At 40.0% G+C, this 24,689-nt stretch overlaps 1 protein-coding gene across 1 annotated transcript in view; it reads right to left on the bottom strand.

Moving 5' to 3' along the window:
• LOC124592030 (molybdenum cofactor biosynthesis protein 1-like) overlaps positions 1 to 24,689 on the bottom strand; it is a 49,288-nt gene that overhangs the window by 6,699 nt on the left and 17,900 nt on the right. Inside the window, exon 3 of the mRNA XM_047131789.1 lies at positions 20,241 to 20,326. Coding sequence (XP_046987745.1) covers positions 20,241 to 20,326 — 86 coding nt within the window. The remainder of the gene's footprint in view (positions 1 to 20,240; positions 20,327 to 24,689) is intronic.

Genomic DNA, 24,689 nt, shown 5'->3' with positions numbered 1-24,689 from the left:
TATGGTCATCTCATGAAAATGGACGGTGATCGACTATCAAAAAGAATACAGAGTTTCATCCTATCTAAGAAAACGAGGCCGAGATGGTTCAAAGAATGTGAAAAAGATCTTAAGCAGATTGGTATCTCAGAGAGAAATTCCTGAAAGGAACAAATTTAGAAGATTGGTGACCAACTACCAAGGTTTTAACATGGCATCAACATCCGAAAGACAGTGAGGACCCTTATCTGAAGGGCATAAAAAGGTACTTCTTGGAGGGGCTCAGAAGATACTGGCAGGAAGTCAAAGCTGGAGCAAGAACAAGACATGGACACTACAGTGAAGTCGGTTGTTACCACGCAGTCCATAAAGACTCACCTCGATAAAAAAAAAAAAAAATAAAAATAAAAGGCTTTCAATGCAGAAGAAATAGGGGATTGAGAACAACACGAATAGAATAAAGGGGGAAAAACATGAGGAGGAGATGGATGAGTACTGGAAAAACAGGAGACGACAAGGGAAGAAGAAGAAGTGAAGTTATTACATGGTGAGAGATGGTGATTGCATTTGATTTGATTCAGTTTTCGTTACATACACCGAAAAAATGAGATGATTCTCAAGGGTGTGGAACATGTCAGAATGTATAACACAAAACATTTTAATATAATGAATACTACCCTGATCATTTGTCACGAGATTGTCAAAATAGGTGAATACAATACAGTAAACTGGAGAAGCTAATATTTACAGAATTAATACGCTGTCAGAATGAAATATTGTTGTTGTTGTTGTTGTTGTGGTCTTCAGTCCTGAGACTGGTTTGATGCAGCTCTCCATGCTAGTCTATCCTGTGCAAGCTTTTTCATCTCCCAGTACCTACTGCAACCTACATCCTTCTGAATCTGCTTAGTGTATTCATCTCTTGGTCTCCCTCTACGATTTTTACCCTCCACGCTGCCCTCCAATACTAAATTGGTGATCCCTTGATGCCTCAGAACATGTCCTACCAACCGATCCCTTCTTCTGGTCAAGTTGTGCCACAAACTTCTCTTCTCCCCAATCCTATTCAATACTTCCTCATTAGTTATGTGATCTACCCATCTAATCTTCAGCATTCTTCTGTAGCACCACATTTCGAAAGCTTCTATTCTCTTCTTGTCCAAACTATTTATTGTCCATGTTTCACTTCCATACATGGCTACACTCCATACGAATACTTTCAGAAATGACTTCCTGACACTTAAATCTATACTGGATGTTAACAAATTTCTCTTCTTCAGAAACGCTTTCCTTGCCATTGCCAGCCTACATTTTATATCCTCTCTACTTCGACCATCATCAGTTATTTTGCTCCCCAAATAGCAAAACTCCTTTACTACTTTAAGTGCCTCATTTCCTAATCTAATTCCCTCAGCATCACCCGACTTAATTAGACTACATTCCATTATCCTTGTTTTGCTTTTGTTGATGTTCATCTTATATCCTCCTTTCAAGACACTGTCCATTCCATTCAACTGCTCTTCCAAGTCCTTTGCTGTCTCTGACAGAATTACAATGTCATCGGTGAACCTCAAAGTTTTTATTTCTTCTCCATGAATTTTAATACCTACCCCGAATTTTTCTTTTGTTTCCTTTACTGCTTGCTCAATATACAGATTGAACAACATCGGGGAGAGGCTACAACCCTGTCTTACTCCCTTCCCAACCACTGTTTCCCTTTCATGTCCCTTGACTCTTATAACTGCCATCTGGTTTCTGTACAAATTGTAAATAGCCTTTCGCTCCCTGTATTTTACCCCTGACACCTTTAGAATTTGAAAGAGAGTATTCCAGTCAACATTGTCAAAAGCTTTCTCTAAGTCTACAAATGCTAGAAACATAGGTTTGCCTTTCCTTAATCTTTCTTCTAAGATAAGTCGTAAGGTCAGTATTGCCTCACGTGTTCCAGTGTTTCTACGGAATCCAAACTGATCTTCCCCGAGGTTGGCTTCTACTAGTTTTTCCATTCGTCTGTAAAGAATTCGTGTTAGTATTTTGCAGCTGTGACTTATTAAGCTGATAGTTCGGTAATTTTCACATCTGTCAACACCTGCTTTCTTTGGGATTGGAATTATTATATTCTTCTTGAAGTCTGAGGGTATTTCGCCTGTTTCATACATCTTGCTCACCAGATGGTAGAGTTTTGTCAGGACTGGCTCTCCCACGGCCGTCAGTAGTTCCAATGGAATATTGTCTACTCCGGGGGCCTTGTTTCGACTCAGGTCTTTCAGTGCTGTGTCAAACTCTTCACGCAGTATCATATCTCCCATTTCATCTTCATCTACATCCTCTTCCATTTCCATAATATTGTCCTCAAGTACATCACCCTTGTATAGACCCTCTATATACTCCTTCCACCTTTCTGCTTTCCCTTCTTTGCTTAGAACTGGGTTTCCATCTGAGGTCTTGATATTCATACAAGTCGTTCTCTTGTCTCCAAAGGTCTCTTTAATTTTCCTGTAGGCGGTATCTATCTTACCCCTAGTGAGATAGGCCTCTACATCTTTACATTTGTCCTCTAGCCATCCCTGCTTAGCCATTTTGCACTTCCTGTCGATCTCATTTTTGAGACGTTTGTATTCCTTTTTGCCTGTTTCACTTACTGCATTTTTATATTTTCTCCTTTCATCAATTAAATTCAATATTTCTTCTGTTACCCAAGAATTTCTACTACCTCTCGTCTTTTTACCTACTTGATCCTCTGCTGCCTTCACTACTTCATCCCTCAAAGCTACCCATTCTTCTTCTACTGTATTTATTTCCCCCATTCCTGTCAATTGCTCCCTTATGCTCTCCCTGAATCTCTGTACAACCTCTGGTTCTTTTAGTTTATCCAGGTCCCATCTCCTTAAATTCCCACCTTTTTGCAGTTTCTTCAGTTTTAATCTACAGGCCATAACCAATAGATTGTGGTCAGAGTCCACATCTGCCCCTGGAAATGTCTTACAATTTAAAACCTGGTTCCTAAATCTCTGTCTTACCATTAAATAATCTATCTGATACCTTTTAGTATCGCCAGGGTTCTTCCATGTATACAACCTTCTTTCATGATTCTTAAACCAAGTGTTAGTTATGATTATGTTGTGCTCTGTGCAAAATTCGACCAGGCGGCTTCCTCTTTCATTTCTGTCCCCCAGTCCATATTCACCTACTATGTTTCCTTCTCTCCCTTTTCCTACACTCGAATTCCAGTCACCCATGACTATTAAATTTTTGTCTCCCTTCACAATCTGAATAATTTCTTTTATTTCATCATACATTTCTTCAGTTTCTTCGTCATCTGCAGAGCTAGTTGGCATATAAACTTGTACTACTGTAGTAGGCGTGGGCTTCGTATCTATCTTGGCCACAATAATGCGTTCACTATGCTGTTTGTAGTAGCTTACCCGCATTCCTATTATCCTATTCATTATTAAACCTACTCCTGCATTACCCCTATTTGATTTTGTGTTTAGAACCCTGTAGTCACCTGACCAGAAGTCTTGTTCCTCCTGCCACCGAACTTCACTAATTCCCACTATATCTAACTTCAACCTATCCATTTCCCTTTTTAAATTTTCTAACCTACCTGCCCGATTAAGGGATCTGATATTCCACGCTCCGATCCGTAGAACACCAGTTTTCTTTCTCCTGATAACGACATCCTCTTGCGTAGTCCCCGCCCGGAGATCCGAATGGGGGACTATTTTACCTCCGGAATATTTTACCCAAGAGGACGCCATCATCATGTAATCATACAGTAAAGCTGCATGCCCTCGGGAAAAATTACGGCTGTAGTTTCCCCTTGCTTTCAGCCGTTCGCAGTACCAGCACAGCAAGGCCGTTTTGGTTATTGTTACAAGGCCAGATCAGTCAATCATCCAGACTGTTGCCCTTGCAACTACTGAAAAGGCTGCTGCCCCTCTTCAGGAACCACACGTTTGTCTGGCCTCTCAACAGATACCCCTCCATTGTGGTTGCACCTACGGTACGGCTATCTGTATCGCTGAGGCACGCAAGCCTCCCCACCAACGGCAAGGTCCATGGTTCATGGGGGGGGGGGGGGGGGGGAACATTGTTATGCACTATTAATAAATTTATGTTATGCACTATTAATAAATTTAGCATACACAAAATACCTAATATTGACTGTTGCAACCAAGTACTGTCAAAACTTAAATCTAACATATTTTTACTTACGCTGGCCTAACAGTCTCTGTTAGGATATTCATCTGTAGAGTAGAAGGCATTGCCTATCAAAAAGTCATTCAAACTCTGTTTAAACTGTGCTTTATCTGAAACCAAGTTTTTAATGGTTGCTGGTAATTTATTGAAAATGTGTGTTCCTGAATATTGGGCCCCCTTTTGGACCAACATAAGTGATTTTAGGTCTTTATGTAGATTGTTCTTATTCCTAGTATTGATAATATGTATTGAGCTATTTGTTGGAAATATAGATATATAACTTGCATCAAATTTCATTATGGAGTAAGTATACTGAGAAGCAATGGTTGGAATTCAAAGTTCCTCGTATAGGTTCTGCACGATGTTCTTCAAAGACTGGTCCCAGATACTCCATTGCACCATTCACCAAACCTGATAACCCCGAGCCGTCAGTAACAAAAATTAAGTCTTGCTTAAGAGATTTACAGCACTACATGCACTTGTTACCAAAGTCTCATTTACTTTTAGAGCTATCGGTTCCACTTCCTTTTTGGCCCCACTTCTCTCTGCCTTCACTATATCCCATACAGTTCTTATTTTGTTGCCCGATACAATTATCTTTTTCTCTTAATAAAGCTACTTCGATTTCTGGATTACTTGATTCAATATTTTGCAGTATTCTTTGCAATGCATTACAATTCTAATATCAGAAATGTTCCTAGATAGTAGATACAGTCTCCTTTTTGCCCCACATGATATCTTTATTCCTTGTGTAATCCATGGTTTATCTTTTGACTTCTGTGTGATCTGAGTTACCTTTAGGGGAAAACAATTTTCAAAAGAGGAGGTAACTTTATTAATAAATGCTTTGTATTTTCCATTTGAGTCAGGTAAACATCTCTCCAGTTCATGTCTTTGAGCAATTTCCTGAATTCCTCAATTTCTGGCTTATTTATTATCCTCCTGTACTCAGATTTAATATTTTTTTATCCTGACAAGTTTCAACATTTAACACAAGATGCTGCACGTCGTGATCAGATAGTCCATTTACTATTGGTTTTGTGATATGACTTTTTTCCCCTAGATTTGTTCATAAAGATATTATCAATAGCAGTCTCAGAGCATTTACATATCCTAGCTGCAAAGTTCACAGTAGGAACTAAATTGAATGATAGTGTTAAAAACACCAGCAACCACTATTTCCTCTTCTTTTTTTTTACACAAGCTATTCCTTTCGCTTTGTGAAATGAAGCACTGCCTAGTTCCAAAACACAGGACTACTATGACAAGGTGAAATGTTCTCAGAGTGCTACATGTATGATAGTAAATGTAATCCGCACTATAGTTGTTTTCTGAGTAGTTATGCTGTGTGTGTTTCATTCAATCAGATGAAATGGAATAAAATCATCAATTTATTTATTTTGGCTCTTTATCACCAAGATACATTCAATGTTGGTTGAGGTTTATCTTTTGAATTCACTCCAGTGTAGATTGTCAAAATTTTATCAGTTGTCAAAGTACTTGTAACACAGTTTCTGAATTTACTGCCATCCAGGAAAGTCTCCCACTCAAATTATTCTCAGAGACTGAGAGCTGGCTGAAACCCAGAGTAGAAAGCTCTCACATATTTAGTGATTAATGGAATATATATCGGAAAGGCAGGTTAGACACTGTAGGAGAGGAAGTGTCCATTGTCTCTATTGAGGTCAAAGCTGATTGTGACAGTGAAGTTACCTGGTTGCCTATAACAAGTCTATGTGAAATCACGTTAATTAATGGATGTTTTAATCATCCACCCGGTTCTGCTATGACAGTTTTGGAGCCATTCAAAGAAAGTCTACAGACAGTAGCACGTAAATACCTAGATCATGCAATGCTAGTTGGAGGTTAATTTAGCCTACTGAGTATAGATGGTAGCCTATGGCTTTATTTCAGGGGGTGCAGTCAATCTTGTGAAGCACTTTTGAATGTGGTTTTCGAAAATTGTCTTGAGCACCTAGTTTGTCATGCCACATGCAATGGAAATATCTTAGACCTTGTAGTTACAAACAGTCCAGATATCATCAATGACTTCAGCATAGAGATGGGGATTAATAATCATGATAACATCATAACAACAAAGATTACAAAAATTAATAAATCAGTCAAGAAGGCTAGGAAAATGTTCATGCCAGAAAGAGCAGATAAGCAGATGTTAGCATCTCACTTAGACAGAACTGACATCACTTAGTTCCCACTTAGTTCCATTAAGATGGACATAGAGAGATTATGGTCAAAGCTTAAATAGATCGTGAATTGCACTCTCAACAAGTCTGTACCTAGTAAACGAATTATGGATGCAAAAGAGCCACTGTGGTTTAACAATGAAATTCAGAAAATACTGAGGAAGGAAAAGCTACTGCACTCTTAGTTCAAACGAGAATGCCAAATGCCAACAAGGAAAGGTTACTACCACTGTCATACCTCAGCAAAAGATCTGGCTGAGAAGCAGGGGAAATTATTGTCCTATGTAAAATCACTAAGTGAGTCAAAGTTTTCCATCAAGTCACTTGACCAGTCTGGTGTGGCAGTAGGAGATAAATGTTTTAAATTTTGCATTCAAGAAATCATTCATGCAAGAGAATCATATAAACATACCGTCATTTGACAATAGCACAAAGACACCTAACAACAATCACCACAAGAGGCCAGCGCTAGCACAAGTTGTTCACATGATATTCGTTGGACTGTTGCCTGTAAACACATGCCATGTCAGTGCTCTTGGAAGAGAGCTGTGGCAGTGACACGGCTCTGTTGTTGTTCCTGTGTAGTGATCTGCAATGACGGGACGGTACAGGGGGGGGGTCAAGATTCAAGCAGTAATTAAGAACTTCATAAAGAAAGGTATGAAAGCGAAGGACATTCATGCCGATTTCCAGAATACACCAGGGGACTCTGCTCCTTTGTCTTCAACTGTTGCCAAGTGGATAAATGAATTTAAATTTGGTCAGGAGAGCTTAGATGATGATCATCCATGAATAGGTCAGCCAAGATGTGTCACTACTCTAGAAATCATTGCAAAAGTGCGCATAATGATCAAGGAGGATCACCAATTTAGAGGGCATGAAATTGCTCACGCTTGCCAGATGTATCTGAAAGGTATTCACAAGATGGGTGCCGCGACTCTTGACGCTGGGTCAAAAACGCATGAGAATGGACATATCACAACAATGTTTGGCCTGTTTTAGGAGAAACAAACAAGATCTTTTGTGCTGGTTTGTGACCACGAAGAAACTTTGTTTTACTACTATACCCCAGAGACAAAGCAACAATCAAAGAAGTGAAAACATGCTGAATCTCCGCCGCCAAACTCCTTCAGCGGGGAAGGACTTGGCGTCAGTGTTCTGGGATGCGCCACCAAATTCCTTCAGCGGGGAAGATCATGGCATCAGTGTTCTGGGATGAGAAGGGGATTCTGTTTGTACATTATCTCCCCACTGGGCAAACAATTACTGGAGAATACTATGCTAACCTTCTGGACAAATTATAACAAAAGGTATGCGAAAAAGGCCAGGTTTAATAAGGAAGAAAGTCATCTAGCATCAAGCCAATGCACGCTCACACGCGTGTGCCATCGCCATGGTAAAATTACACAAACTAAGGTATGAATTGTTGCCACACGTGCCTCTTCCCTAAACTGAAAATTTTTCTTTGTGGATGAAGATTCACTTAAATGAAGAATTGGTAGCCTGAGTTGACAACTATTTTGTAGGCCTGGAGGAAAATCATTGTCGAGATGGGATCAAGGTATTGGAACACTGTTGGACCAAGTGAATTAATCTACAAGCAGGGTACATTGAAAAACAAAAAAGTTTCAGTGACATAAGTACTTTTTTTCTACTCTGTTTCAAGAACTTTTCAAACCACCCTCGTAAGCATCCCTGACACCTGAAATAATTAAAAACAAATAAGTCGCCAGTTGCAGATGGAATCTCAATTTGGTTTTACAAAGAGTGCTATATGGCACTGGACCCTTACTTAGCTTGTATTTATTGTGAATCTCTCACCCAGCAGAAAGACCTAAGCAACTGGGGAAAAAAATACAGAGGCGTCTCCTGTAAATACGAAGGGCGAAAGAACAGACCTACGAAATTACAGACCAATCCGTAACATCAGTTTGCTGCAGAATTCTTGTACATATTCTGGGTTTGAATCTAATCAGTTTCATAGTGACCAATAAGTTTATGTCCACAAATCAGTACAAAGCATCACTCATGGGCAACTCAGCATGCTCTTTTGTCATACGACGTCTGTTCAAAAAATTCCAGAACTTTGTCCACAAAATTTTCTATGCTTATCTTTTAGTTACTATGGATTGTCTCCTTCGAAATACTCTCCTCCACAATTGATACACTGCTCCCAATATCATTTCCACTTCCAGGAGCAGTCTTGACACACCTCTTGCTGGGTCGCATAAAGTGCTGTCTGCGAATTTTCTTTTATCTCATCTACCATTGCAAAACTTCATCCTTTTCAACTTTGGAAATAAAAAGAAGTCTGCAGGGGTCATACTATTCTCACATGGAACATCTCATTCTCTTTTGTGAGATCCAAAAAGTTTTTTTGGTTTTGACTCATGAGCCGTGGAATGAACTTGGCGGCAACACAATGCATTCCAAGATGCTGTGTCATTTCATAACATGATCCAATTGAAATGTTACATTCTTCTACAATCTCTCGGACAGTGAATCTTCGACTGGCACACACAATTTCGTTGACGTTCCTGACACAAGCGTCATCAGGGGACATCTAAGAGCGTCCTGAACAAGGATCATTTTTGACTTTTGTAAAGCCATTTTTAAAACATGTGAATAATACGTAACACCGAGTATGGCTTAAGCACTCATCGCTATAGGCTCCCTGCATCATTTGGTGTGTCTCTGTAAAGGTTTTCTTGAGTTTCACGCAAAATTTAATGCAGATGCATTGCTCCTCTAACTTTGCCATCAAAAATTCACAAACCCAGATTCCATAGTTCTTGATTTCCGAGAAGCATTTGACATAGTGCCTCACTGCAGACTTTTAACAAAGGTACAAGCACATGGAATAGGTTCCCAGACATGTGAGTGGCTCAAAGACTTCTGAAGTAATAGAACCCACTACATTATCCCGACGGTGAGTGTCCATCAGTGACTAGGGTATCATTAGGATCGTTCCAGGGATGTGTGCTAGGAGCGCTATTACTCATATTTTCTATGTGCATAACTGATCTGATGGACAAAGTGGACAGTAATCTATGGTTGTTTGCTGATGATGATGTGGTGTATGGAAGGTGTCATTGTTGAGTGATTTAGGAGGATAAAAGATGACTTGGACAAAGTTCCCAGTTGGTGCAATAAGTGACAGCTAACCCTAAATGTAGAAAAGTATAAGTTACTGCAAATGAGTTGGAAAAACAAATCCATAATGCCAGAATCCTGCATTAGTAGTGTCATGAATGAAGAAGTCATATTGTTTCAATATCTGGACATAACTTTGCAATGTGATATGAAATGGAACGAACTTGTGAGGGTCATGGTAGGGAAGGTGAATAATCATCTTTCGTTTGTTGGGTGGATTTTACTAGTGTGGCTCAGCTGTGATGGACATCACATATAGGGTGCTAGTGTGATCTCTTCTTGAGTACAGTTTGAGTGTCTGGGATCCGCAAGGGGTCAAATTAAAGCAGACATTGAGGTATTTCAGAGGCAGGATACTAGATTTGTTAACAGTAGGTTGAAACAACAACATACAAGTATTATGGAGATGTTTCTGGAACTCAAATGGGAATCCATGGAGGGATTTTGAGGAACACTGTGCTGACTGCAGAACAATTCTGCTTGCACCAACATACATTACGCATAGGGACCACGAAGATAAGAGATGACAAATTAGGACTCATAGAGAGGCATATAGACATTCACTTTTTCCCCACTCGATTGGCAGATGGAACGGGAAAGGAACTGACTACAGTCGAATTAAAATTACTTGATAGTTGGCACTTCAAACGCCAATAAGAGTTGTCAGCGTCACACTTGAACTGTCTGCTGTTGCCAAACTCCACCAAAATTGGCCAGTCACTTCCAATTCCTGGTACAGCATTCTTTCTTCATGTATTTGTATCCCGAATTATGAGCCCGACACTTTTATTATGTATTTCATGACACATGATAACTACACCAAAAACAACACACATTAACAATGCTAATGAAAGACACATATTTCATTCATAGCACTAACCAAACACTACTGAATAAATCAGCACAAGGTGTAATTCAGTATCATACTTATAGTTATCATATTCACAGAGATCATCTTACATTAGATAAGCTTTTCACTACACTGCGTGAAACTGAAATTTTTAAGGTTGCAATTCATAGTTGGAACTGGGTCACTACATTCACATATATAAATACTTCATGCAGTGCTGTGGCATAGCACAATGGTTGGCAGATTAATCTAATGTGTAGCATGTCGTAGGTTTGAATCTCATCAATGTAGCAAAATTTTTAATTCTAAATCTAACCAAATGAGTGTGATTATTATTTTCATTCAATTAATTGGTTTAAATGTATTTTTTTATTTTTAATACTTCGCTGCATCATTTTTCATCATTGTTTTGACTGTTCTATTTGGTCTTATTTTTCATCTTGTCATTATTTCTTCATTTGGAATCTGTCTCAGTCATCTATAATCCACGACTAAGGGCCCACACGGACTGTTCACTGGTTTCAAACATGGCAGCATGTGCAGCTAGTTTAAGGATAGTTACAGGTAACAAATGTCACAGAGAAATTTCAATTTGCTTTCAGCCCTGAAATTGAGTTTTTGTTGTCTTGAGTTTACCCTTAAGGGTTAGCTTTAATCGCCATGAACAAAGCGATAATGATATTAGTACTGCTGCAGACTGTTGACCACAATTTTCTCAGCTGGGTTAGGACACAAGTTTACAGTCAGGGATACAAAACGCGTTGTCTGCCCCAGTTCAGTCACTGGTCACTTTAAATCAATAGTCAACAGAGTATCCAACATTTCTGACATACCTTGCACCAGCCACTAGAAAAATTGCTCTGTGTTAAACATTTAACATAATTTGTGAAGTGAGCTGCTTGTTTGTTGTTACCTGTAACCAAACGGTAGCTGGTAGCCAATGTGGCAACATTGTTGCAGCAAGTGATTGATGTCAACTATCAAGTAATTTTATTCAGACTATTGTAGTGAGACAGGGTACCTTCAGCCATGCACCATATGATGGCTAGTGGAGTATGTATGTAGATGTGGAATCAGTCTTTCCTTCTCATCCCATCTGGAAAGTCTCCCCTGATCTGCAGTTCTGGGTAACTTTCTCAAAATCTAACCTTTTTCCTAGACCTATCCTTCACCCCTCTTCCTTCCACTTCAACCCTTCTGCCTGAAGAATGAGCTACTGGCTCTGAAAGCTCGCCTAATTATAATCTTCTTTTATGTGTGTGTTCTGCCGCCACTTAGCGAGTAGATTGTTTATCTATCCAATTCAATTATCATGTAATCAAAAGCTGCATTTAACACGCCAAGTCTCTTTTACCAATCATTTTTAATATGTCCTACAGAATGTGCTGTCTATCCTGTCCTTTTTTGAGATTACTGTTTTGCTGTACTTTTCTACAGGCATCATCTTACTCATTAGGAGTCAGTTCATTCATGTTGTTGTTGTTGTGGTCTTCAGTCCTGAGACTGGTTTGATGCAGCTCTCCATGCTACTCTATCCTGTGCGAGCTTCTTCATCTCCCAGTACCTCCTGCAACCTACATCCTTCTGAATCTGCTTAGTGTATTCATCTCTTGGTCTCCCTCTACGATTTTTACCCTCCACGCTGCCTTCCAATGCTAAATTTGTGATGCCTTGATGCCTCAAAACGTGTCCTACCAACCGATCTCTTCTTCTAGTCTAGTTGTAGAGCTGCATGTCCTCGGGAAAAATTATGGCTGTAGTTTCCCCTTGCTTTCAGCCGTTCGCAGTACCAGCACAGCAAGGCCATTTTGGTTAATGTTACAAAGCCAGATCAGTCAATCATCCAGACTGTTGCCCCTGCAACTACTGAAAAGGCTGCTGCCCCTCTTCAGGAACCACATGTTTGTCTGGCCTCTCAACGGATACCCCTCCATTGTGGTTGCACCTACAGTACGGCCATCTGTATCGCTGAGGCACGCAAGCCTCCCCACCAACGGTAAGGTCCATGGTTCATGAGGGGAGTTCCTTCATAGTCAACAGTTAAGGAATGGGTGGCTGAATTCATATGTGGCATATGTCTGTAAGATGACTCATGAACAATTTCCTAGAATTACAATCAAATATGAAAATGCTGAGAAAGAACACAGTGTGATATTGCAAGATCAGTAATTAAAAAGATGTGCAAAACAGTTGATGCCGTGGCTGTACCAGAAAGTGAGTGGCATATCTGTTGAAGCCTCACTACAACCTAATGTGAAAAACAATTTGGGACAATCTGACACACAACTGATTCTATGCACCAATCTGTTCCCGTGGATGAGAGATGACCGAAATGAAACAGCAGTTGCACAAAAATAGCTAAGGTGACTTCATCGGAGAGAAAGAGTGGTCATTGTTTTCTAGGATGCAAAAGGGATTTGTATTTTAGATTAGCTTGCAAGACTGAAACAATACCTCACAAATACTATGCAAGTATTCTGACTCAACTGGATGAAAAAATATGGAGCCAAGACCCAGGGGGAAAAAAAAAGTTTATCGTCAGTGAAATGCATATGGTCACAAAGGCACTTTCACAATAGGAAAACTGGGAGTTTCAAGTGTGAAGTCTTCAAATATCTATTCCATTCTCCAATTTTTTCACATTCTGACTTTAGCTTCTTCTTCTTTTCTTTTTGTATGAATGATTCACTTAACACCATATGCGTCACAGCTCAAAACCATTTTGTGAGTCAACAACTGGATATGTTTTCACTGCTCTGTCTCTTGTAACTCTGTTGGACATGGAGGTAGCAAATGAGGATATAGGATGTCCATGACATACTGCTGTGCTGTCAGAGTGACCTGAAGTCATATCCGATGCTGCCCCACACGCCCTCTCCCTATGTCGTTGTCATACTGACTGACAACTGCAATCGTGGGTCTTGCAGAATGTGACTCACTGCTGATCACATGACAGGTGCAGGTGTGAAAGGGTTACAATGTGCTCGGTGTACATTACAGCGATTCTCCCATGGGCTCGTCAGACACGGTCAACTGGAAGCTTGCTGACAAGCACGCTGCCCTTACGTTCCCAAGCAGTCCAACATGGGGCCACTACCACATCTGAATGTCTCACAAATCTGCATATTGCATAATTCAATCAGCCTGGCAAATGGAGACACACAATTAGGCCCCTTCAAATCTTGTTACGTGCTGATAATGCTGACTCACAGAAGTACAGGTCATCTGTGTCCTTCACAGGGATCACTCAACATCTTACACTCTTCACATCTCTTATAGCTCCTACCATTCATGGTAACAATCCGAGACACAAACAAAGCTAATGCAATCTGGTGGCCTTTGTATCCATTTCAGAGAGTTGCGACTCACATAATTTACCACTGGTATGCACACTCGTGAAACTACGTTGCTTCAGGGAGCTTCCCTTTTTTTTCTTCAAGCAGTTTAGTTCTTTGAATCCATTTTTCTTGTAGCTCAGAATAATTATTTTATTGTGTAGCAAACTTAGAGACTAGCATTCTGCTCTGAGCTGTCGGAGTTGGCGGTCATGTGTGTGTGAGGTGTGCTTGCTTGTGTGAATGAATGGTGTGTATTTCTATTTCTTTTTCTGATGAAGGTTGTGGCCAAAAGCTTATGTGTAAGTGTCTTAACTGCGCCTGTCTGCATTTTAACGTGCTATCTTTATGGTAATTAGCACTCTATCTTTTCCTACACTGCTGATATTCCAACCTGGAGTTTCCATTGTTTGAACTTACGGTCTACTGTTTTATTTTGCAGTGCACTTCTACAAGTGTAATACACAAATGTTGCCTTAGGAAAGAGTCACAATAACATCCATGTCTACCGTTTGCTATTTTTTACTAAATAGCATGTCACACTCGAAATTTAACTTAGCCAATGAAATAAGTTTGAAGATTTATTGTGTGTAAAAGGCACTATGGCCCACTGTGTGGGAAATGTGGGAAGTTCTGTGCAGAGACGGAGTTATCCACAGACGTGGTAAGTCTGGGGAGCTATACGGGTGTTAAAACATCGCCACCTGCTGGGATGAGGGGCCACTTACTCTGTGGTGGCGCTGTGCCAGCAACGAGCTCGACCCATTGATTAGCACCACACATGACAATGACCAACCAGCTGCTTCTCTGTGCAAAGATATAAAATTTATCGATTTTGGACGTCGGGTGACAATCTGTCACATGGAGAACAATGTTTACTCTGGCAATTTTAACACTAATCTAGTGTTCTACTACATATTAATGTGAAATGTTGTCTATGATGTTGAAGCGTGTAAGTTAAACTGATATCTGAGAATTTGTTGTTTTTGTGGCACTATCTGGAAAATGACCTCTCTTGCAGCTCCAAGCATAAATGTCAAGTGAAGAAGAATAATTAGCACAGCACACTGGAACCGAGTAGGGATCCGGTTTACTGCTCGGCCACTAAATTAGCATATTGTGAGTACACCAGAATAGACGCTGTACACACTTGCATATACTACATACACAAGTACAAGCATCGATGAAGCTACTGTGAAACTGCACTCTGTGTGACTCATCACTACATCAGAATACTGTAAATGTAGTGATTCCAATTTCTTAAGGTCTCTTCCTGTTTGTTTTTATCAGTTGGATCTTATTTTTCAAGTATGTGGGAATCCAATGAGCTGCCTGTTTGGACACATTCTTTCTGTATGTCCCACAAGTTGGATTCTTTGGAGACACATTGTAACAAGAGTTTTTAGGAATTTGATGGAGATTTCACGCTGGGTTCTGTGTGATGTGTTCCATCTTTTATTCTTGGGCCTAAGATTTTTACTACAATTTTACATTCTTCTAATTCAGTTTGCTGTTTTCATGTCTTGTGTTGGACAAAGAGTCTCTAATTCTAATTTGATCACTGTTGTACAATGTTAGATTTTAAAGTTCCAGGAAAAATACTTTTAGTTAACTGAGAGACAGTTTGTATTTTCTGAAGTCTGGATTCTATGGCCTTCTTTTCATTATGATGTTCAGTGGTCTTTTTCACCTAATTATTTAAACTCTTTAACACCAAATACTATGTTGTTGCCTATATAAGTTCAACTAGTGCCATTTTGGTATCAGCCAAGAATTTTTTCTCCAGGTGAAATTAGTAGTCCAATTTTCCTAGCTTGCTCCCTTAATATTTCAAATTGCTTTAGCACATCAGTAATGTTTTTGTCAATTAGTATTATGTCATCGGTATAGGTTACACAATATAATTCTATCTTTAAGTTTACGTTCTAGTCAGTGTAATAGTGCACCTGCTCTTCTCCATTGTCTTACAATTTTCTTAGGGGCATAGTTGAATAGCAATGTGATATGCCATCCCATTTTCATATTCTTATGTCTGTCTTAAATTACACTGCTTGAAAAAAAGTGAGACACTCAGAAGGTGGGGAGAAAACAAATTGAAACATAGCAAATTTAGAGGATATGTGATGTTATTTCAGTGATAACAAAACAGAGTCAAATTTACACAGAACTTATCAGTTTGAGCCCACTTATCAATACAGCAATGCACCCTGTCTGGCCTGGACAGTGCGGGAGGATGTCGTAAAGCTGCTGCATACCCTCCTGAGAAAGGTGATCCACAACTGTTGTAACTGGACATTGCAATCATGGATACAGGCAGTGGGACGGAGTTGACGTCCATGTTGGTCCCATAATGTTCTATCGGGGACAGATATGGGGATTTTGCTGGCCACAGGAGTATATCAACATCACACAGACAATTTAAAGAGACACATACTACATGTGGACAAGCACTGGCCTGTTGAAAAATAGCACCACAATACTATTACACACTGCTGTACCATCAGAGTTCCCTCGGCCATTACAAGCCGTGACTTGAAGTCATACCCAATGGCTCCCCACACCATGGGACTCCTTTGTGACCCCCCCCCCCCAAAAATGTGGAAGAATGGGACCTCTCCCAATCTCCCCGGGTCACTGTCAAACTTCTCCACGATAGTCATTTGGAGCAGTGCAGGACTGGGACTCATTAGTGAACATAATGTGACACCATTCATTAGCAGTCCATACTTCTCGATCATGGCACCACTTCGCATGCAGTCATTTGCTTGAGTGTTAATGGCAGCCTATGCGCAGGATGGCAATGCCATAGTCTGGCTGCTCCTAGCTGTATGACACAGCATGTTGCAAGGAGTCTATTACAGTGAACTCCTGTTTATCCGAAATGATCAGGACGGTGGCCGGTTCCGATAACGAAAATTTCAGATAAATCAAAGTCCCCCTGTTTTCACATGTGAACACTCCAAATTGTGTCAATATTGCGAAATACAATCGTAAAACGTGCGTAGGGTATGTAAAACGTTTCTGATACGGTTGCAAATAACCCTGTACTTTTTTACTGAAAAAATTGTGTTGACATGTTAAAAAGGCACCAAACTATGATTGAAAACTCAAAGTTTTTAAATGCTGTATAACAAAGCTCGTTTATTTTGCATTCTTACAGAAAAAAATCTCCCTTATTTGGCAGCAGGAAAAAACAGGAGTTTTAATTTTATTACCTGCTCTTTTGAATAAAAAATAAACTACTGAACAAAATTGTGAAACAAATCTAGAGATTACTCAAAGGAACGAAAAGTCTGTCTAGAGGAACTTTCAAGAAAATTAAAAAAAAGAAACCTTTTAAGTTATCGACATAGAAGTTCTAGGATGCTTCATTAGAGTTTATTTTTTGGTAACGAAGTCACGAATGTCTTTTTTTTTTTTTTTTTTGTTTTTTTGCTTGAGGAACTATTGCTGCAACAATACATCTCCAACATTGAAATCAAACTATTTCAGGATAAATCGTCTCCTCCTGTTGGCTGATGTACTCCAGGGCAGTTTGGATCACTTCGTAACAGAATGTGTGAGGAATATTTTTCTCTGATTCATCATCAGAAACATAGTCTTCTAACGCTTTATGATCGGTCACAATTTGGACGATTTCATCCTCAGTCACATGAAAAAATGCCATTTTCCATCCACTCTTCAATGTCTTCGAAGTGTGTGTCTTTACAACCAGCTTCTCCAGTAAATTCACCAAAATTATGTCAGCTTGAGTTTCGGTGTTGCCTCCTCCTTCCCACCACTTAGGTTGCCTTACGATCTAAGAGTTTTTTCCAAGACCTAACAAGAGGAACTGGAGGAATTAGATTCCAAGCTTCAGCAATCAATGAATGACACTTAAAACATCGATTTTTTTAAGAGCTTCCACAAAATCATCTGCAGCATCAATCACACCTATTAAGTATTCCAGCATCTTGCGTCTGTAATGTTTTTCTATCGCCTCAAGAATACCTTGGTCCATCGGTTGACATAGAGATGTGACATTTTGTGGGAGAAATACAACTTTGATATCCCCATCTTGCAGATCACCTGGGTGATAAGGAGCATTATCCACAAGAAGTAGCGCTTTTCAAGGAAGTCCTTTTCCTTCCATGTAATTTACTACAGCTGGAACAAACTCTGCCTGGAACCACTCTCTGAAGATGGCACTGTTCATACATGCCTTAAGACTGATTCGTGTACCTCAGTGGCAAAGCTGGTTGGTTGGTGTCTAAATGCTCTTGGTGTTTTGGATTTGCCAATTAAAGTAAGGCACAGTTTATGATTGCCAGTGGCATTACTGCAAGTGAGGACAGTAAATCTTTCTTTGATTTTTTTGTATCCGGAAGCCATTTCTTCTTCTTTAGAGGCAAGGGTTTTCGTTGGCAGCATTTTGTAATTCAACTCAGTCTCATCACATTTGTAAAGTTGATTGCCAGTATAACCTCCTTTGTCAATGATTGTGTGCAATTTCTTCTTAAAATCAGCGTAGCAGCTTCATCCCCAGATAATGATTTGGCACTGACGGCAATTTCATGAATGCCATGCCGCTTCTTGAAACAATCCTGCCGGCCATTACTTCCGAGGAATTCTTGCTTCTTTCCTTCAATCAGCTCATCAGCTCATTTTGACAAAGTAGAGGACGTGAAACTGACACATCTTTGGCTCTTATTTATTCGTGCCACAAAAATAATGCCTCTTCTAACTGAGGATGTGCACCTTTTCTCATTGTTTTTCAAGATTTCACTGCGCTGCCCAATGCTTGGATGGAACAAAATTTTTCAATTCCTGATCGATTTGTCTTCCGATCAGTAATTGTACTCCTACTCTGCAGCAACTTTTGTGGGTGGCTCACCAGCATCAATTATCTGCAAAGTGTGAAGCTCTTTTTCCAACAAGATCACATTCGTTTTATGTTTTGTGCCCGTAGTCACGTTCAGTGTTCTTTTTACAGACACTCGACTGAGTCCTTTATGGTTTTTGGCCCCTTTTATCTCTGGACACTTTAAGGCACATAGTGGGAGCACAAAACCTCAAATCAGAAACACACAGATGCAAAACTTGACAACACTCGAGATGCACTAGACAAACTTTTGATTTTTGAAACCAGGCTGTGGCAGCCATCAAATGAAAGCATTCGATACATCTATGCCATTTCCTCTGTTCTACCCAAGCCCACGTGGCAACACAACAGGGTGTTGTACGTTCACTGTTAAACACTCAGCTTTGGTGTACCGACAACAAGTGGAAAGTGTTAGGCGGCGCACTCTAATTGTCGGTTTCGACAGGGCTACGTTGCGCTGCATAGAACAATACTGTATGTACTGTACTTCCAAGGAGTTCCAATAGATGGCAGTGGCATACGAATAAGAAACACACTAGAGCTTCAACCAACACACGCACGAATTGATGATACTTGGACTTTTGACACGCACCAGTGCACTGATTAGCAGTAGATTGCCAAAAAACACCAGCAAATGCTTGGCTCCAGGTGCATGCAAATTGAAACTTGTCAAGCGTCAATCTAGCTAGCCAAAAGTGTAGCTGCACGAGAGTTTACTGTACTTGTTCTCAGATGGCAGTCACAGACATGAACAGATTACAATGTACTCAGTACACTACACAGTGATGCTCCCTTGTAGCGGCCTGATGTAGTCAACTGGAAGATTGATGATGAGTATGCCCTTACTTTCCAACATCAGGCCACTGTCAGATCCAAATACTCCAAAAATACAGATGTTGCAAGGTTTAACCAGGCGACCAAATGGACATCCACAATGAGGTTTCTTTCAAACTCTCATCAGATAATGCTGTCTCACACCAATATGCAGCACCTTCATATCCTCCAGAGTGATGATTCAACATCTGACGCTATTCACATCCCTTATATACCACACGATGCTTGCTAAACAGCAATAAAAACAAAGAACACTAATGAATAATGAAGGAAAAGACAGACTGTTACTTACCATAAAGAAGATACCTTAGGCTGCAGATGGGCAGAATTAAAAGACACTTACACAAAGCTTTCAGCCACAGCCTTCATCAGTAAGTAGTAATCTGTCTTTTCCAACATTGTTGGTATTCCTACTGGAGTTTCCATTGTTTCAAGGACACTGATGCTTTTCTGTGAGTGTTTCCTTTATGATGTTTTCTGCATTTTAGCTATTTTAAAAAAAAAGAAAAAAAAAAGAAAGAAAGAAAAAAAAAAGATTTGTTGCTGGAAAACTTCTGAAGTCCAATAAAGGAGTTACAACAGCCATATATGGTTATCTGGTGGACCTTGCAGAACCAAATTCTAGGGCTGAAATGTACTGTTGACCAATGGGCATTAATCAGAATGAATACTAAATAAAAAATTAAATCCAATTTTACACAAAAAACTCAGGTTCTATCACTGTTGTTTTTCGTTCTGTTTTGCTCTTATGTTTGCTATGACTTGTTAAACAGAAATTTTCTTTCTATCTATAGAGTTACATTTGCTGTAATGTATCTTACCTGCATGTTGTTTCTTCTTTCTTCTCACTGCTGCCCCAATCATGGCAAGCAAGTCATCCTCACTGCATTTGCTTCGTATTGCATCTCTGAAACAACAGTTAAAACACCCGTTAAACAGTACCAGGCCAACACCACACAGTGAAATGTTGGTACACTAAAAAGGAAGAAAAACTTTGCAGAAATCTTCAACAGTAATCTTGTAGTCTGCAGTAGGCAACAGCAGGATAACAAACCCACTGGACAAAAATGGGAAAGTCATGATAGAAGTTACTTTTATTTTTATAAATAAACAGGTATCTTACACAAATGCTCAAGAGTATACATAGGATCTCGGGCTGAAGAGGTGGAGCAGAAACTGACATTAGTTTTGTTGAAGAGGGAGTAGTGGAACACAGCACAATTTCTTGCAAAATGAAGCCAAATTTATTGATAAACTGTTAATTAATTGCGAAGCTCACTAATGTGACCATTTTACAACAGATACTTACTGCTTGGAGTATATGTGACTTTTCAGGCTTGCCTGATAGATCTGTTGCAAAAACACTTTAGGTTCCCCACCAGATAACATTATGCAAGTCCCTCCCTCAATATTTCAGTGACACAACGTTTTGGCATCTTCAGGTGATGGTGATTTCCACCATCACTGCTGCAAGATGGAACTGGCAATTTCCACATGACAGCTTTGAAATTTATCATGTGGATGACTATGACCATCATATTTAGAATTCAGAGGATTTCATAGAATACCTGAAAATGCTTAAACTAGAACTTTCAGATCTTTTAGTTAGCTCAAATGTTATATCATTACTTACAAAAGTGCCCTGCAGCCCTCATTAGAGGTTATTAGCAGCAAGTTTGAGAAAGAAATTGTGGTGCTGTTTAAAAATGTGCATACCTCATCCTATTTCTTATGTAACACCAACTACTTTAATCAAGTGGACAGTGTTCCCATGGGAGATCCTCTATTTCCCTTAGTAAATATCAAACATTCCTCCTTCTGGCAGAATGCTGAAGAGACATTTGTGGTGTGGCCCACATAATACAGACACTACCTATGTTCCTGCAGCATTTGCACTCGGTCCATCTAAATATTCAGTTCACTGTGGAAGTACAAAAAGATAGCAGCTTACCATTCCTGGATGTCACGGTTAGAAGAAAAGCTGACAGAACATTGGGGCTTAGTCTCTACTGCAAACTGATACACGCAGAGTTATATTTGCGGTCCAAAAGTTGCCGTCACCCTGCACAATGTGGTGGTGTCTTACACTCCCTGCCACATAGAGCACACGTGATCTCAGATACCGACAGTCTGCCTGGTGAACTGTAACACCTAAGAACAGTGTTCCAGCAGAATGTTTATTCTTGTAAACAGATTTGCAATGTGTTCTGAGCAAAGCAAGTTCAGTGTAGGGATGTAAATGAAGTTACTTAGACAAGCACTGCAAATGGCTTTCCTACCATATTTCAGCGGCATGTTTTCAAAAATAGAAAGAATCACTAAGAGAAACAGAATCAAGTGTGTTTTTTGTCTACCAGCAAAACTAAGGAATTGTTTGTGTTCAGTTAAAGACAATCTTGACCTTAGAAAACACAGATCATATATAAGATCTGATGCCATTATGGGAAATCTTATATAGGGCAGACACCTCACATTGTGCAAGAACACTGTGTTCAACAGAGCTGACAAAAATCCCACCCAGTAAATTAGTGGTAGCAGAGCACTGCCTGAATACAGGGCACCACATGTTTCCCAAGAGGACTGAAATTTTATTCTCAGGATCATCACTCTAGGATTGTGTTTTTAAGAATGAGGCATGTATCCATACGGTGGGCAATCTTACCAACAGGAATATGGAATTTTGACTAAGCACTGCCCAGAATCCAGCACTGACTGCCATGAAATTAAAACAGTAGAAACCAGATCCTCCGATGTATGACCTGATGCAGCACCTTGCAGAGAGTTAATTCAGCGTTTAACCACACGAGTGTCCAGAAGTGCAGTCATTGCCCACAACACATAAGCAGAAGGCTACTATGAATGGCATTTCCATCCAACTGGGAGTGCCTTCGTACTCCTGCTTCTAGCCTGACAAATTTCAATTCTGCTGTGCAGATATCACCAGTCACATCTTGCAGCAGTGATGACAGGACCCACCACTACCTGAAGATGACGAACAGTTGTGTTGGTGAAATATTGTGAGGCTTGCACAAAGTTATTCAGTGGAAAATCTGAGAAGATTCGTATACATTATTTTTCTGTGACGCAGGTAATGTGCAGCCAAATGTGATAATTTTCTGCATTTGCCTTTTTGTACATTTCAAAATACCCCAAAAATTGGCGAGAAACACTGAACATATGACATAACCAGATGACATACCCCACAGCATGTGCAGCAGTCGGGCTTGAGTGTAAAGGAATGATTGAGCAGTGCAATACTTTCATTTGAGCAAACAGAGCAAATTTCGAAAACATTTTGTAAATATGATCTGTTGTAAATGTAGATGTTACAAAATTATTGTCCCTGCTGTAATCAAGCAAAAGCAGTTCTGATTTTGTGTTTTTTGCTTCTGTCCTCTTTTTGTTTACAGACATTAGTTAGTAAAGAAAACATAGGTCATTTAATGGCAATGATGCTATTCTGAAGTTTATACTCATCTACTTTTTATGCAATACGGTAGGTTTTGATTTGTACTGTACTTTGCAAGAAATCAAGGAAACTGCAAGATCGGTAAATAAAATAATAAACTTCAATATAAATACATAATTGTTAAACACAATGAAAAAATACTGCCTGCCAGATGCAAGACTCAAATCCTGAACGCCATCACTAAAGTCGCACATGTGTGTCCGTAGCCACAATGATATGAATACTTGACTTGGGTTGGGATGATCAAGTGTGACAGACCGAGAGGCTCTACCACTGCAAGCATGACAAGGTACATCATCTGGTGACATTTATCATTCACTTTTGACACATTTCCCAACATTTGTATCATATCCAACATTTGTGATCCCATGTGTCTTGTATTAAATTACTTGTCTTGGGGTCATCTACAGTGCTTTGGAGGTTTTTAAATGTTAATACGCATCACCCTGTCTGTCTGTGTGTGTGTGTGTGTGTGTGTGTGTGTGTGTGTGTGTGTGTGTGTGTTTATATATATGAAACAAATACTAACAAAGAGATAGAGGGCCTGGCCAGTACTTACCTCAGCTCAGTACAGCCGATACATACACAAAACAGAACAGAAAATTGACGTATCCTAGCTTTCAGAACTTCGTTCCTTCATCAGGGAGGAGAGAGGGGAAAAAAGGGGAAGAAGGGAAAGTGGATTCAGGTTTTGCATCGGGGTCGGTTACAGGGGTAGGAACCGCTGGGTAGAGAAGGTGGTCTGGGAATATTGTAGGGTTTGACAAGGATGATACGGAGGTTAGGGGGTTGGCAAAAGGCAACTCTGGGTGGTGTGGGGAGAATATTGTCAAGGGATGATCTCATTTCAGGGCTTGACTTGAGAAAGTCATATCCCTGGCGGAGTAATTAGTTGATGTATTCGAGGCCAGGATAATACTGGGTGACAAGGGGGATGCTTCTGTGTGGTCTGGGGGTAGTACCATTGTTGTTGGGTGGGGAGGAATGTATTGCTTGGGAGATCTGTTTGTGGACAAGGTCTGCAGGATAGTTGTGGGAGAGGAAAGCACTGATATATAATATAATACAGGGAAACATTCCAAATGGGAAAAATATATCTAAAAACAAAGATGATGTAACTTACCAAACGAAAGCATTGGTATGTTGATAGACACACAAACAAACACACACACAAAATTCACGCTTTCGCAACCCACAGTTGCTTCATCAGCAAAGAGGGAAGGAGAGGGAAAGACGAAAGGATGTGGGTTTTAAGGGAGAGGGTAAGGAGTCATTCCAATCCTGGGAGTGGAAGGACTTACCTTAGGGGGGAAAAAGGACAGGTATACACTCGCACACACACACACACATATATCCATCCGCACATATACAGACACAAGCAGGGTATATGTGTGGATGGATATATGTGTGTGTGTGTGTGTGTGTGTGTGTGTGTGTGTGTGTGTGTGTGTGTGTGTGTGTGTGTGGCATACTGATCTGATCTGAACTATGCAGCCTTAAAATGGAAGTTTTTTGATCACTCCTTATTTTGCTCCCTGCCACCTTGGCAATATGTACCGCAAATCATCAGACAGACGACCTTCCTGCATGCTTCATGTTGTGTCTAGACAAGACAGCCTAGACACAATGAGAGGAAGCCGAAAGGCATGCTCTAAGTTAAAAAAGGAGGGCGTGAGGTCTGAAACAGGATACGTAATGAATGCTATAAAGAAAAGTACGTAGCTTCTGGAATACTTAACTTTAATCCATCCTTTTGGTACATCTGGAGATTGTGGTGATACAAGTGAGACTCTTTATATAC

This window comes from Schistocerca americana, unplaced genomic scaffold (assembly GCF_021461395.2).
Source record: "Schistocerca americana isolate TAMUIC-IGC-003095 unplaced genomic scaffold, iqSchAmer2.1 HiC_scaffold_89, whole genome shotgun sequence".
NCBI lineage: Eukaryota > Metazoa > Arthropoda > Insecta > Orthoptera > Acrididae > Schistocerca > Schistocerca americana.
Note: the sequence above shows the minus strand (reverse complement) of the source record. Positions and strands in the feature narration are given on the sequence as shown.